This window comes from Aspergillus affinis (genome assembly GCF_023601865.1).
Source record: "Aspergillus affinis strain CMG 70 chromosome Unknown NODE_11_length_483380_cov_85_280398, whole genome shotgun sequence".
NCBI lineage: Eukaryota > Fungi > Ascomycota > Eurotiomycetes > Eurotiales > Aspergillaceae > Aspergillus > Aspergillus affinis.
The window spans coordinates 288,946-303,949 of record NW_026515792.1 but is presented as its reverse complement, the minus strand read 5'-3'; the positions used below and the strand labels follow the sequence as shown (position 1 = coordinate 303,949).

The following is a 15,004-nucleotide window of genomic DNA, read 5'->3' as shown; positions in this document are numbered from 1 at the left end:
CCAAGCCTTGCTACAATAGTAGTTCGGCCGATCTAAAGACGTCTTGGAGGAAAGGCGTCATAGATACGAGACTCCACACGGCCATCATCTACAAGTGGAGTCTGTTTATATACTGCGTTTAATACTGTTTGATAGAAGCGGTATGAATCAGGTTGGGCTATGAATATCTCTCGTGGACGCTCAACCAAAGGCTGGATTCCAAATCAATTTGGAGCCTATTCAAACTAATGCAAATGTTCATTGTGGTATCTTTTCCCTTTTATTTTCCTTTGTTATGTTTTGCGTTTAGATCTTGACCTGATCAATGGCTGTCCCCGTCACCCTGTCAAAACGGTTAGCACATGGCGGGAGGTAGAGATTGGGAAAGAGAGTCGGTCTATCGTAGCACGTACATGAAGGATCCGTTCGAAGGCTTGCTGATAACCATGGCCTGGGCCAATTTCTCCTCGCTAATGTCGGGGAACTGCTTGAGGTAGTACTCCTCCTTCAGGGCCTTGGTTACCGCCTCAACCTTGGATTGCGGCAGCATGTGGACGGTGCAGCCACCCCACCCCGCACCGGTCAGACGGCTGCCCCAGGTGCCAGCGCGACGAGCAATGGCACAGATGTCATCCACCGCCGGAGCGCTGCACTCGTAGGTTGTGCGGCAGGAATCCTGGGATTCGTTCAGCAGCTGACCGAGATACTGGATGCGTCTGTCGTCGAGAGTCGACGCCTTGGCGAGGCAGGCCTTGAAGTCAAGCACGCGACGGGCCTCGGTGAAGCAGTGCAGAGCGCGCTGGCGCAGGAGGAACCGATCGGCCTGCACGGGGAACGAGGAGAGATACTTGGCTTCGACCTCGGGCACGGTGGTGCCGAGTAGTTTGGCAATCTCCTCGCGAGTGTATCCTTGCTCCTGAGAAAGCAGCTCCATGGTGGTCTGGATGACGGAGTCGATCTGGTACTCGAGGGGATCGCCCAGACGGCCCTCTTTGCGCATGAACTCCTCGTGGAAGTTTCGCAGGCTGTATCCGAGCGAGCTGCTGTCCTTGGGCAGAGTCAGGCCGTGCTGGGCGGCCAGAACCACGGCGGCCAGGGTGCACTCGGCCACACGCAAGTTGTAGTGACGAGGGGCCGTCTCGGCCTTGTTGGAGGTAACAAAGCTCTGGGCCATGAGGAAGGTAATCTCCTCCGCGGCCTTAGGAATAGGGACGTGCTGCACAGAGAAGTTCGGGAAGAACTGAGTGTACAGCAGGTATCCGCGACGGGAGAAGATGGAGGCAGCTTGGTCCATGCTATTTAAGATTAGGGAAGGAAACAAAAGGATCTCGGTGTGAAAAAGCACTGTTCGGCTTACCCTCCAGAGTAGACACCCACCGCACGCTCCGAGACCACAGCCAAGTCCAACAAATCTTGCTTGGAGACGTTGTGGTTGTTTGCCTTCATGACTGCCAGGGCACTCGCGCAGACGAAGGCCGCGCTGCTGGAGATACCGCCACCGGGAGGCACGTTTCCATCCACCAGAACCTCCACGCTAGCGGGAACGAATGTGCCATCCTGCTTCTTGTTGCGCAGGAATTTCAGCGCTCCCAATAGGCCCGCCTTGAAGTAGTTAACCCATTCGTGTTTCTTGGGATCGATTTCAATATCCGTGTCGCGGGGCACGGTGAATTCGCGCGAGGGAAATTTCTCCGGGTTTACGTTGGCAATCTTCACGGTGGGCTCCGAGGTCGAGGAGACGGCCTTGACAGCCATGATGACGTCGACGCTCACGGCGGTGGGAAGGACATCGTAGAGGTTGTAGTCGATGTGCTCTCCGATGATGTTGACGCGACCCGGGCTCCGGGCGACAAACTCAGGTCGGTGACCGTATGATTTGGCAAACTGGGAAACCAGTCCTTCGAAACGAGTCTGATGCTCCGGGGCCACCGAGGTGGCGGAGGCGTCGTCCGTTGCGTAGACCTCAGCGATGGATTCCGTCTGGGGAACGAGTTCTTGCGGGGTGGCCATGGTGGGGTCAGAAGTATGATAGAAAAACAAAAGTAAATAGCAAATGGATGATGCAGCGAAGGGGAAAAGGGAAGAGCAGGGTATCAGGAAATGAAGAAAGAAGAAGCGCGAAAACAAATCCAGAGAGAGAGAAAAGCGAGGGAAAAGAAAAGCGAGGCAGGGCAGGGTCTTACGACGTTCCTGGGAGCCCCGCAATCTGGGAAAATGAAAGCAAGACGGAAGTGGGGGAAGAGGAAAAGTGCCTGAGGCCTGAGTGGTCGGACTGGCCTGGAGTGACCCCACGATTTCGCCTTCTCGGTTGAGTCGGTTCGCTACGGCTTTTCCCCATCGCCCGTGTACGCCTCGTGTGCTCGGCATCGTCGCTCTTTTCTTCCTACATGATCCCGATCTCTCGGCATTGGGGTTAATTGGTTGCGGTGCCTGCAGTCTGCACCCTTGTCTGCGTCTGCCATTGCGACGGAGACTGTCGACCGACTCGACCCTGACTGACTGGCGGATTGAAATCCATGGAAACAATTAGGCCGAAATCCCGAATGGTCCTTGGAAATTAACCGAAGCCAAACCGTGCAAATTCAATCCCTTAATATCACATAATTAGTTCTCACCGGTGGACTCCATCGTCCGGTTCCTCGGTGGATTTCAATTCCTCTCCGTCAGTGTAGATTGGGGAACAATACACCCAATCATCAATAATATTAATTCCGCCCACCCCCATGATTGACTAGGATTCCGGTCGACGTAACTAGCGGAAATTAGTCTGGTCGTGGCTGAAGCCAAGATCAAGTTTTCAAAAGCACGATCGCAAAAAGCCAAGGCAGGCTTGAAGCTTCCACGTTGTACTGTACTGTACATATATAAACCGGTGTCTGCAAAAGCTTATTACAGCGATTCTCCTGGCTCGCCACAATATGAGGCCAAAAACGATCATTCTTCCGAAGAGGCAGATGATTTTTTTTTGTGTTGTTCTTTCGGTCTAATCCTTCATTCTTCGTGCTCAAGTAAAGAGTGTTGGTCAGGTACAGAATTATCCTGTACAGACGGTCGGCATGCCGCAAACAGCGGCCCCAAAGATACTAAGCAAGGCAGCTTAGGTATTCGATGTATTCAGAACCCTATGGATGGAGCTTTTGCGTATCAGGGTGTGTTGCAGAAACCAATGTCGGCGATCAGACCGAGTGAGAGGAATGGCATTGCTCCTTCATGACGCGGTTCAAGTATCAATCCTCGGAGGATACTTTTGATCACCTGGATACTCTGGAGGAATAATGGGTTCAACTTGTTTGTTTTCAGTGAGAGTGCATCCCCCGATGATCCTCACGAAGTACCCCTACCCGGCGATGCTTAGGGCTCCGGAATCGGGGGGTCGCAAATCACTCTGCATAATGCAGAAAGCGGAGATGACATGACATGACATGACCCCCTCGCGATTGCCCTTTGAGTAAGCCAGCATAAATAATGTGCACAGACTCCGGGTCCTGAGATCTCAGTCGTGGAGATGGTCGAGCAAGAGCTGTATCGTGGACCGAGGGTGGTTCGGCGTGCAGGAGACACACACCTGGAGCCCTCCTGGGCTAGATCAGCTGATCTGGCCGCGTACGGTCGCCGATGATCGGAGGCGCTGAGGGTCCCGGACCAATCAAACCCCCGAGATTATTCGACCCCGGTGGTGCTAGACCAAGCGCGGTTAGGCCGACCAGGTGCTCTCCAGAAGTTTGAGTCTTTTCTCGTCCGGCCTTAAGGCACCTCTTACTCACACTAGATCCGTCGACTCTTCTTCCCCTTGCCAATCCTCTACCTCTACAGTCTGCTCCTTTCCTGGCCTGGCAGTCATCCGCCGTAAAGATGATGATGCCTTTAAGACCATCGAAAAGCGCCATGCGCGCTCTGCACTCGCAGAGATGTTTTGCCTCCGCCAGAAGACCATTCACGGCCATCTCGCCCCACCGCTTTTCTGCTCAGAAGCGAGTCCAAAGCACCGCTGCTGCTCCCGCCAGGTGAGTCAACTGCCTGGGAACAGATCCCAATGTCGATTGGTATCACTTTGGCTAACTTGGCTCTGTCGTTCAGCGAGGCTCGACCCGTTCCTAGTCCTGCCTTCAACCAGGAACCCCAACGCAATGGAGTGTCGCCGCTACAAAATCGACAGGTCCCCGAGTTGGACGACTCGTATGTTGACCCTGTGCAATCTACATTCGGAAAAAAGAAAAAGAATAAACTTGATTAACCTGAGTGGGCGGACAGGTTCGTCGGACTGAGTGGTGGAGAAATCTTCCACGAAATGATGCTCAGACTGGGTGTCAAGCACGTCTGTGAGTCATCCTTCCATCTCTTTTTTTTTTTTTTCTTGTTTCTGCTATTTAGTCCGCTGTTGGATGGTTTACTGGGTGTTGTCATACTAATAATTCACCTAGTCGGTTACCCTGGAGGCGCTATCCTCCCTGTCTTCGATGCCATTTACAACTCCAAACATTTCGACTTTATTCTCCCCCGACATGAACAGGGTGCCGGACACATGGCGGAAGGTTACGCCCGCGCTTCAGGCCTTCCCGGTGTTGTTCTCGTTACTTCCGGCCCTGGTGCCACCAACGTTATCACCCCCATGCAGGATGCCCTGTCCGACGGCACCCCGATGGTTGTCTTCTGCGGTCAGGTGCCCACCAGCCTGATTGGCACCGATTCATTCCAAGAGGCCGACGTCATTGGCATTTCCCGTGCTTGCACGAAATGGAACGTCATGGCCAAGTCCGTTGCTGAACTTCCTCGCCGTATCCAGGAGGCGTTCGAGATCGCCACCAGCGGCCGTCCCGGTCCCGTCTTGGTCGACCTTCCCAAGGATATCACCGCTGGTATCCTTCGCAAGCCCATTCCCATGAGCAGCACCATTCCTTCCTTGCCCAGCGCCGCAACTATGGCGGCCCGCGAAGTCAGCATGAAGCAGCTTGAAAGCACCATCGGTCGCGTTGCGCGTCTCGTCAACGTTGCCAAGAAACCCGTCCTGTACGTCGGTGCGGGTCTCCTCGCCCGCCCGGACGGCCCTCAGATCCTGAAGGAACTGTCCGACAAGGCCTGCATTCCCGTGACGACTACTTTGCAGGGTCTCGGAGGCTTCGACGAGCTTGACCCCAAGGCTTTGCACATGCTGGGAATGCACGGATCTGCCTACGCCAACATGGCCATGCAGGAGGCTGATCTTATCATCGCCATTGGCGCACGTTTCGATGATCGTGTGACCGGTAACATTTCCAAGTTTGCCCCCCAGGCCAAGCTTGCTGCGACCGAGAACCGTGGCGGTATCGTTCACTTCGAAATTATGCCGAAGAACATCAACAAGGTTGTCGAGGCCAACGAGGCCGTCGAGGGCGACTGCGCCGAGAACATCCGTCACCTCCTTCCCCACCTCAAGTCGGTGTCTGAGCGCCCGGAATGGTTTGCTCAGATCAATGACTGGAAGGCCCGATTCCCCTTCTCTCTGTACGAGAGGCAGGCCGAGAAGGGCCCCATCAAGCCCCAGGCTTTGATCGAGAAACTCAGCGACCTGACTGCTCATATGAAGGACCGCACCGTGATCACTACTGGTGTTGGTCAACATCAAATGTGGGCTGCCCAACACTTCCGCTGGCGCCACCCCCGTACCATGATCACCTCCGGTGGTCTGGGTACCATGGGTTACGGTCTTCCCGCCGCCATTGGCGCCAAGGTTGCTCGCCCTGATGCTCTTGTCATTGACATTGACGGCGACGCTTCGTTCAACATGACCCTGACCGAGCTGTCCACCGCTGCCCAGTTCAACATCGGCATCAAGGTCCTCTTGTTGAACAACGAGGAGCAGGGTATGGTCACTCAATGGCAGAACCTGTTTTACGAGGATCGTTACTCGCACACCCACCAGAAGAACCCCGACTTCGTTCCCCTTGCCGAGTCCATGGGCGTTGCCGCCCAGCGGTGCAGCAACCCCGCGGAGATGGAGGAGAAGCTGAAGTGGCTGATCGAGAGCGATGGCCCCGCCCTGCTTGAGGTTTTCACCGACCGCAAGGTGCCCGTGCTTCCCATGGTTCCTGCCGGAAGTGCCCTGCACGAGTTCCTCGTGTACGACGAAGGTATGTCGCCCTGATTATTTCTTTTTATGGGTTTTCCCGGATAAATGCTGACATGGTGGTTTCTCTTACAGCCAAGGAGCAAGAAAGGAAGGCTCTGATGAAGAAGCGCAACGTGAAATTTTAAAGCAACCGCTTCGACGACAAAGTTCTATGCCGATGATTTGTAGTTTTTAAAAGTGCCTCTTTGGTCATTCTCCTGTTGATATCCACGGCGTTTCTGGCAGGTTCTGAAAACGCTGCGTCACCACGTTGGACCGCCTTGCTCGGCGCGAGGACTCGGCCCGATATGATGCAGGGCATTTGAAGCAGCGTTTCCCGTTAGTGTGATTGCCAACTATCTATTCAGTAGGTCTTGCTGGGTCCGGGTTTTAGTGTGAAGACTTCCATTGTTTTTCTGTTGCCTTTTCTCTCTCTTTTCTCTTGTTTTAATATGCATATCAATCATTTCACTTTCCTGGGAGCAATCGGTCGAGAAACACTGATTGTTGATTCGGACAACCATGGGAAAGGACGTGGGAAAGGAAAAGAGCAAGGCAAGGAAGAGCAGACAGCCGAACTCCAGCCGACGTGTTCTGCCTGTCCTCGAGATCTTCTTTTCTGTATATAATCTATGAATTTGTTTCTAGTACATCGGAACATCGGGTTGGTAATAGGATATCAATTGTTCATATATCCCGGCTTTCTGGCCGTTGTCCACCGAATCCATGCATCGTGCATACCGCAGCCATCATGACAGACGAGTCATTTGCCCCGCGGTGTCGATCGTAATCCTCCGGCCATCATCCGTACCTAGTACCTACGATGTACACCGTAGTTAGCAAGAACTCGGCATGAATCCTTTTCGTCGCTCAGCCCTAAGCCGGCTGAGTCAGCGACCCTCTCCGGCTCCGCGGCCCCGCCGCCCCACGTGACCGACCAGTGAGCGGTAACGGCGGATTTTCGCCTCCAAAAGAAGGCACCCGAGGCAGCACTACGACTGGTAGCTTCCCTTTAGCGGTGCTGGGGGTCTATCGTCCGTTTCCTCACGCCTGCCCGCTTCTCTCTCCCTCCCTCTCCCTCCCTCTCCCTCTCATGACCTTCAATCACCTCGACCGTTCCTTCGTCCTCTCAATGATGTTACCTTCTGTCCTCTGCCATTAGAACAGTCGGCTCTTGCTTTTTCATCGTCCTGATCGCTTTCTACATCATCTAATAACCATGACGTCTCTCCCGAGTTATTCGGCCACTTCAGGTCGAACGCGGTCATCCGATAGCCCTATATCCACCTCCCGGGACGACGAGCTCTCGAGATCGGATACGAATAGCCCTTCGTCGACCGAATCCACCGGCGACACCGGGACCGTCTTCCTCAATCAGCCCGAGGAGGGCAGGTCTACCAGCGAGCCCCCGATCTCAACCCTGAGCGCTGTTGACTCATCCAATGATGAACCTCGAAAATGCTGGATCTGTTATACCGACGAGACGGAGGACTCGCTATTAAATACCGAATGGCGCTCGCCGTGCCCCTGTGCCTTGACGGCCCACGAAGCTTGTCTTCTGGACTGGCTCGCCGACCTAGAAAACCCCCGATCCCGCAAACGCAACGGCCGCAACACCAAGATGGTGTGCCCCCAGTGCAAATCCGAAATCGTGGTCTCGCGCCCGCGCAGTTATATTGTGGACATTGTCCGGTTGTTTGAGCGGTTCGCCGGCCGGCTGGTTCTACCCGGTATGGTTTTCACACTGGCGGGGACAGTCTGGGCGGGATGCTGCGCGCACGGTGTATATTCCATGTATTTTGTTTTCGGGACCGAGGAGGCGCGGCAGATCCTAGAAGAGTCCGCAGATGCCTCGTGGAATTCGGGCCTCAATTTGGGACTACCGCTCATCCCGTTGGTATTGATATTCTCGCGAACACGTTACGCCGAGGGCTTACTCCCTGCCATTCCCGTCCTATTTTTCGCAACGCACAACCCCGGTCACGAGCCCGAGCTCGACTTTTGGCCCCCTAGCCCAGCCATGACCTTTGCGGCCCTTCCTTATATCAAGAGCTTCTACAGCGCAATCTACGAGCGATTCTTCGGCAAGTTGGAAAGAAAATGGATTGTGGAAGTGCAACCACGTCAGTCCGATGTCAACGAGTTTGACGACAATGCGCCGCCCGAAGCACAGGAGCCGGCAGACCCGGTAAGAAACGATAACGGTCGGGTATTGATGGAAATTGATTTTGAGCTGCAGGTTGGAATGGGAGATGACGATGGCGAGGGGATTCAGGGTGACTTTGGCTTCCAGGCCGGAGGGGATCAAGAGGCGCACGGAGGACCGCCAGGAGAGGAGCAAGGCGCGGGTGCAATGGGGGGAAATGGACAGGCCTTGGGCCTGGGTCGGCGCGACGATCTCATAAACGAGACCAGCAACCTCGCCGACATCGTCCTCGGAGCGCTTGCATTCCCCGCCATATCTGCCTCCGTCGGAGGACTTTTGAAATACGTCCTGCCGAAGACTTGGACGACAGCGCCTTCGACTCTTGAGCGTGGTCGACCGGGCCTGCTACAGAGCCGATGGGGCCGCAGCGTGATTGGCGGCTGCGTTTTTGTACTCCTGAAAGATGCATTGGTTCTCTACTGTCGATGGAAATTGGCCCAGACCCATCGACGACGAAAGGTCCTTAATTACGACCGGGCCAAGAAGCAAGTGGCTCGGCAACGATCAACCTCTTGAGCCTGGTGGGTTCCGCTTCTCTTTTACGACTTGACCTAACTATGACGATGCATCGCCACGGCGTTTCTTTCTGGAGTTTGGGACATGGGATGTTTGTGTACTTTCTGTTTCTACTCTTCGTCTTTCTCTTTTGCCCACCTCGTGTTATTTTTATTTCTAACTGTCCAAAGTGCCGCGGATAGGGCAATGAATCTGAATCCAGCGAATTCTATTGTAACGTGCTGAATCGCATTTTGATTTGCCAATATTAATTGTTGAGTCGTAGGATTGGATCTCAGCAGGCCAATGGGCCTTTCTTGAATGACCGACCAGCCACAGGATCTCCCAGGAACCGGGAAAGCGTGTGGCGTAGCCCCACCGAGGCTATATCGACGGTCTTTATAAGTATCGTTCTATACAGATGTTCTCATTCTCAGGGCGCATTGCTTCTGACCTATGCTTGGATCAGAATCCAGACATTGGTTTCCAAAATATGCACCATGGCGACAGCAGGAATAACAGCCACCGAATTTCGTAAACATGCTGAATTCTTCATACTCAAACCCTGTCAGCTTTATGCCCACCGCCCATGGCGATTGTGGACCATTTGAACGCGACCGAGGAAGCGAGGGGTCCTAAAGGGCGGTCACGGCGAAAATTCTGGTATTTTTGATTTGGAGTTGTGTCGATCTTGGAGTGGCAGCTTTGCGTCATTACAAACTCTCTCCTCCGACATTCTACAAACACCCCATCACCACTACTACCGCAACTTACACTCAACCAACCAAGCTAGCAGCCATCAAAATGACATTTGAACCTTCAAAAGACATCCCCGCCCTCACTAATAAAGTCATCGTCGTGACCGGCGGCAGCGAGGGCCTCGGCAAACAGACCATCCAACAGCTAGCCCAACATTCACCTGCAAGAATCTACCTCGCCGCACGCAACCCGACAAAAGCCGAGTCGGCCCTGCAAGAGATACAATCTAACGCAGGGCCCGATTGTGCCCCGATCTCCCTCCTCACGTTGGACCTCGCCTCGCTGGATTCCGTCAAAACCGCCGCGGCGGAGGTGCACGCACGAGAAACCAGACTCGACATCCTGATCACGAACGCCGGCGTCATGGGCGCCAAGGGCGTCACGCAAGATGGATACGAGATGCAATTCGGGGTCAACCACGTCGGCCACGCACTGCTCATCCGGCTACTCCAGCCGCTGCTCCAGAAAACCGCGGCGCGCGAGGACGTCGCACCCGGCGAAACACGCTGCGTGGTGCTGGCCTCCGAGGCAGAGAAGTTCGCTCCCCAGACAGACCCCTATCCGTTCGAGAAGCTGCGCGGTCCTTGCGACGACCTCTCGGCCTTCACGCGCTACGGCATCAGCAAACTGGCGAACCTGCACTACGCGGCGCAGCTGGCTCACCACTATCCCGAGGCCGAGACGGGCGTGCGCTTCGTCTCAGTGCACCCGGGCGCCGTCACTACGAACCTAGGGGATCTGATGCGCGGGTGGCCGCGCACCGAGAAGATCATGCGCAAGGTGGTCGCCCTGGTAATTGGTATGGTGCGTGTCGAGCAGGGCGCCTGGGGCCAGCTCTGGGCGGCAACCTGGCCGGTTGGAAAGCAGACGGAGCAGCTCGGGGAGCCTAAGGAGGGAACATTCTACTGGCCCGTGGGGGTGGAGGGCAAAGGCAGCAAATTGGCGTATGACGAGGCAAAGGCGACGGAGCTGTGGGAGTGGACGGAGAAGGAGCTGGAGACGCATCTTTCGTGAGGTAATATGACTTGTCTCTTGAATGTAATCTACAAATTCTTTCAATGTACCTGAACGATCGGAATCCCTACACCCATCCTTATAGTTCCCGTTTGATGGTAGACAGACCATCTCCACGCTCATTGGCCCAACTAGCGCGCGGCAGCCACCCACCTAAATAGGCACCTTACATAATCGCAACTTCAGCGTCTCCGAAAAGAACGAAAGACGGAATTCCGAGCAAGCAAGCAATCAACCACCCCCAAAACCACCGCTACAACACACGCCATGCGTTCCCTCTCGCCAGTCCTCGCCTCCCTGGCGAATGTTTTCCGCATCCCTATCTCCCAGACCCCGTCGCGTCCCGCCATCGGTCGAATCTGCAATGACGCTCTCGTCAACAAACCCGTTACGTCGGCCGTGCAGGGCATGGCCGCCCGGTCATTCTCGACGACGAATGCCATGCAGAAGCGCGCCAAGGGGGGATCAGGAGCTGATAAGCGAGTTAGTATGTATACCTTATGTTCTGTCTGTGGTTGTGGAAGTCAATTGACTATCTACACTACCTACACCTTTTCCTCTTGACCCAATCCGATCCAATCCAATCAAACCACCCTCTCACCCAATCCCCTCTCCAACTCAAACCCCAACACTAACAAAACAAAATCACAGCCCTAATCCGCTACTTCCTCTGGCACCCGCTCACGCCCCGACCCCTCCGCTTCTCCCGAACCCGATACCTACGCCACTGGACGATCCACCGCGCCTGGCAACTCTTCCAGGGCCAGCAGCGCCGCGCACACCAGCTGGAGCTGCAGCGCCAGTACCAGGCAATGGGGGCCGCGTGCGAGGAGCTCCGCACAGGCGCCGGCGACGGCGGCCGTCTCTTCCGGAAGAGCATGATCAAGACGGCCGTCTTTCGGGATATGTTCCCCATCGAGTATGGGCGGTTGCAGACGGAGGCGCCTAGTAAGGAGGGCTGGAATCATGAGTGGAAGAGGGTTGAGAGGAGGTAGAAGATCTTCTTTCGTGACCGGTTGGGGGTTGGTTTTGGTGGATTGGGGGGTATAAGGACATAAAGCTGTTTATTTAACTTGGTTGGGATGTGGAAGGATGGGGTTGTGCAACTATTTTACCTACTTACCTACTTCCTACTTACCTAGATAGGATTTTGCTTGTTTAGATATGTTGTATGTATGTACTGTACAGTATTGAGGTTTGTTGTGTTTCTGTTTATTGGGTCTAGATTGCTTTCCATGATAGATGCTGAGCTTAAGTGTAATTCAGTTGAAACTTTCAAGCTTACTGGCTTAAACATAGACAGTGTACAAATCGGCAGTACAGATATGCAGTATACAGATAGGTAGAGATAGCAGTATAGGCAATATATTGTAATATCAACTCGCAAACAAAATAACATAGATCAGTCGCTAGACAGAGCAGATAGGGAATGAGCTAGAAACATGGCAGAGATCAAGTGGTATAGAAAAGGAGAGACGGGATTCGTAAAGGAAGGCGAAAACGAATAAAAACCACTCGCTCCAAAGCACAAAGTACAAAGCATAAGCACAAGCATAAGCACAAGCACAAGCACAAGCACAAAAAATAGATAACCCATACCAAAGGAGAGGACTTGCAGAGAGCGGCAGAGGGGGGGGGGGAGGGAGAGAGTAAAGTAATAATGCAACGGGCTTGCAAGTGAATCAGTCCCATGTCGACCAACAAACATATTGGAGTTTTTTGAGGGGTGTTTTTTTCTTTTCACACGGGACCACACCCCAAAGCCAGAATGAGAGAGACAAAGAATAAACGTAATTTCGATCGAAGATCCACCCAAACGCCGGTAATGCAAAAGAATATACTGGTTTCAACTTGTCGACGAACCTCAACTTGCATATTCGCCTTCACCTATTCACCGCACCGATTTTTTGGTAGATCCAATTTAACAGACTCGCAGGACAAACGTTGATCGCGAGCACATATGGAAGGGCCGAGCACGATTCCGTCGTCGGTGCGTAGTTCGACTCGATAATGCGTGTCCCCGTTATAGCACAATACAACAGGAGCTCTTCCGCTTGTCGAAGGTGAGAAGCGCCGCGCGAGTGGCCGCTTCGAACACGTCGTCGACGCCCTCACCTGTCAAGGACGAACACTCGAGGTATTTCCGGGCGCCGATCTGGGTGGCGGTCTCGCTTCCTTCCTTGGGCGTGACGAACCGTAGCGATTTCTTTCGCATCTCCTCCACCGCCATCGTGTCTTCGCGGAGATCTTTCTTCAGCCCGACCATGATGATGGGCACGCCGGGGCATCGTTCGTTGGCTTCTTCGATCCACTGAGAAAACAACCGGTTAACCTTCCTCTTTTCTTTTTCTTTTTCTTTTCCGTATCTCCTGAATGACGAACCTTGTGCTTCACGTTCTCCAACGAATCGGGCGTATCCACGGCAAATCCAATCAGGAGCACATGTGCCTTGGAATAGGCCAGCGGACGTAATCGCTCGTAGTCTTCTTGACCCGCGGTATCCCACAACGCCAATTGCACCGACCGGCCATCGACTCGGCAATCCGTCACGTAGTTCTCGAACACCGTCGGCACCTAGATTCCAAAGACGACCAAGTCAGACGATCTGTTCGGGGTTCGCGGAAGGATGGAAGGGTAGATAGGAGGAAAAGCAATAGGGCACGCACGTAATGCTATCGAGAGAATCAATCATTAGCCGACACTGCCTTTTCGGATTCTAGCAACGTCCTGGAACAGAACAGGCAGACTTACTGTTGGGAAATACCCCAGGGTGAAGACACTCAACAAACTAGTCTTTCCGCAGGCACCGTCCCCAATGATTACCAGCTTTCTACATTACACCTAAGGATCAGTACGGCGACACAAGAAGACAAAGACGTTTTATCCAGGGCTGTTTCCTCCCATGAACCAACCAGACTTCACGACAGGGGGGAATGGATGGAGGGGGAGTGGAAAAGAAAAATCGAATGACAGGTGCACGTCAAACGGTCGGGCTTACTTCCCCCGGCTAGGCATCACGGGCACAACACGTACCTTCGCATCACATTGTCATCCTGTTGTTGCTGTTGCTGTTGCTGCTGCTGTTGTTGTTGAGCCATTTTTAAAGGACCAGGAAGTGGGGGTGAAGACCACTAGTTAAAAGGAACAATAATAGTAACAAAAAGGAGGGAATAAGAAAAATAAAATATAATATAATAAAGTAAATCCTTGGAGCGATCTAGGAGGGAGATACCACGGACGGAAAAGGAATGCGACCCAGGTATGGATGGCGAGCGAACGCTGGTCGGAGAGATCGGGGGCAGTGAAATTAGGCGCCAGGCAAGGCCTAGTTCAGGTCGAAAACGGGGGGAATGGCCTCGAGGAGCGACAGACGGAGACAAGGGGAAGCCAGTAATGGGCGATGCGTGTCCCCTCCCCCTAACAGCTGGACGACGAGAGGAACAAGGGCCGACCTTTTTTTTTTTCTGGGGGGTGGAAATCATCCAACGAACTCGTGATTCTGGGAAGGCGGTCGACTTGAGGCTGAGGCTTAACTGGGATCGACCAGTATCGTTGTTAGTGTGTTGGTAACTTGGTAGGTAGTTAACTCAGTGTTAACTGTTAACAACTAGGGTCACTAGGTAACGTGAGACAGTCGCAAACTAGTAACCACGAACAATCACTACTATGAAGGTCGAGTGGCGGGTGGTGGCTTAGACGGGCAGAATAATAGTAGTCCCTGTTCTATAAAGTATAAGTCAACCGACTTCTGGGGGAGGCAAATGGAAAAATAATGATAATAATAAACGCGAGGGATAATCCCACCAATAAATAAGAAACTGTAGGCTATGCTCGCAGCAACACGGGTGGGAAAATCAGAAAGGAAGATTCCAGAGCGCCCCCGAGAGAGAAGTTGAGACTTGAGACCCCAAATAATAAATGGGGATCCCTCTTTCTAATCAAAACGAAGGACGGGATCGACCGGTAGATGGCACAGCTGAAGAGAAGCACAAGCACATCCACTCGTTACTAAGGTTAGAGAGATGTCTCAGCCGTTTTCCACTAGGCGGTTATGATTCCTGACTAGTTGCTGTTATTATTACTTAAGTGGAGTTGCGAGGTGCGACAGGAGGGGGAGAAAAGACGAGAGCCAAGCGCAGAGAATAATCGGACATCCAGCATCCCTCTCGTCATCATCATGGGGATATTAATAGCACCTACGGGAGAGAGTCTTGAGACGTGAGTTATTGACAACCACTGCGACCCTTTTGCCCCGGAAAGACCGACTTGCCGATGGGGAAACGGAGTCAACGTCCATTGTAGGCTCCACCAGAACCGTCCAGAGGGGATGATCCCCGGGGTCAGTACAGTACACTCCGTAGTAGTAGTAGTCCTGATGGGCTGATAGCCTCATTCTTAAGTCGCAACGTCCATGTGCGGATACCTCGTGGGAAGTCTTGAGGAGGGAAGGGAGTTCTAGATTCCAG

General features: G+C 53.4%; 6 protein-coding genes across 6 annotated transcripts; 4 read left to right on the top strand and 2 right to left on the bottom strand.

The window, feature by feature from the left end:
• Nucleotides 1-285: 285 nt before the first annotated feature.
• KD926_001031 (galactokinase galE) lies at nt 286-1,989 on the bottom strand (the record flags this gene model as incomplete). Its single annotated transcript, XM_053096585.1, has 3 exons — nt 286-322; nt 393-1,274; nt 1,337-1,989. The coding sequence occupies 3 exons, from the start codon at nt 1,987-1,989 to the stop codon at nt 286-288; spliced, it is 1,572 nt and encodes a 523-aa protein (XP_052959411.1).
• A 1,842-nt stretch (nt 1,990-3,831) lies between these two features.
• KD926_001030 (acetolactate synthase catalytic subunit) lies at nt 3,832-6,210 on the top strand (the record flags this gene model as incomplete). The annotated part of the gene is made up of 5 exons (XM_053096584.1): nt 3,832-3,983; nt 4,057-4,155; nt 4,231-4,298; nt 4,401-6,086; nt 6,158-6,210. 5 exons carry the CDS (start codon nt 3,832-3,834, stop codon nt 6,208-6,210), a joined length of 2,058 nt encoding a protein of 685 aa, XP_052959410.1.
• A 1,073-nt stretch (nt 6,211-7,283) lies between these two features.
• On the top strand, nt 7,284-8,786 carry KD926_001029 (RING finger domain protein; the record flags this gene model as incomplete). Its single annotated transcript, XM_053096583.1, has 1 exon — nt 7,284-8,786. The coding sequence occupies one exon, from the start codon at nt 7,284-7,286 to the stop codon at nt 8,784-8,786; it is 1,503 nt and encodes a 500-aa protein (XP_052959409.1).
• Nucleotides 8,787-9,569: 783 nt separating this feature from the next.
• On the top strand, nt 9,570-10,538 carry KD926_001028 (NAD(P)-binding protein; the record flags this gene model as incomplete). The annotated part of the gene is made up of 1 exon (XM_053096582.1): nt 9,570-10,538. The coding sequence occupies one exon, from the start codon at nt 9,570-9,572 to the stop codon at nt 10,536-10,538; it is 969 nt and encodes a 322-aa protein (XP_052959408.1).
• A 267-nt stretch (nt 10,539-10,805) lies between these two features.
• On the top strand, nt 10,806-11,533 carry KD926_001027 (mitochondrial 54S ribosomal protein mL40; the record flags this gene model as incomplete). The annotated part of the gene is made up of 2 exons (XM_053096581.1): nt 10,806-11,025; nt 11,190-11,533. 2 exons carry the CDS (start codon nt 10,806-10,808, stop codon nt 11,531-11,533), a joined length of 564 nt encoding a protein of 187 aa, XP_052959407.1.
• Nucleotides 11,534-12,561: 1,028 nt separating this feature from the next.
• rho2 (putative Rho GTPase Rho 2) lies at nt 12,562-13,636 on the bottom strand (the record flags this gene model as incomplete). Its single annotated transcript, XM_053096580.1, has 4 exons — nt 12,562-12,849; nt 12,921-13,112; nt 13,290-13,368; nt 13,572-13,636. 4 exons carry the CDS (start codon nt 13,634-13,636, stop codon nt 12,562-12,564), a joined length of 624 nt encoding a protein of 207 aa, XP_052959406.1.
• Between the last annotated feature and the right edge of the window lie 1,368 nt (nt 13,637-15,004).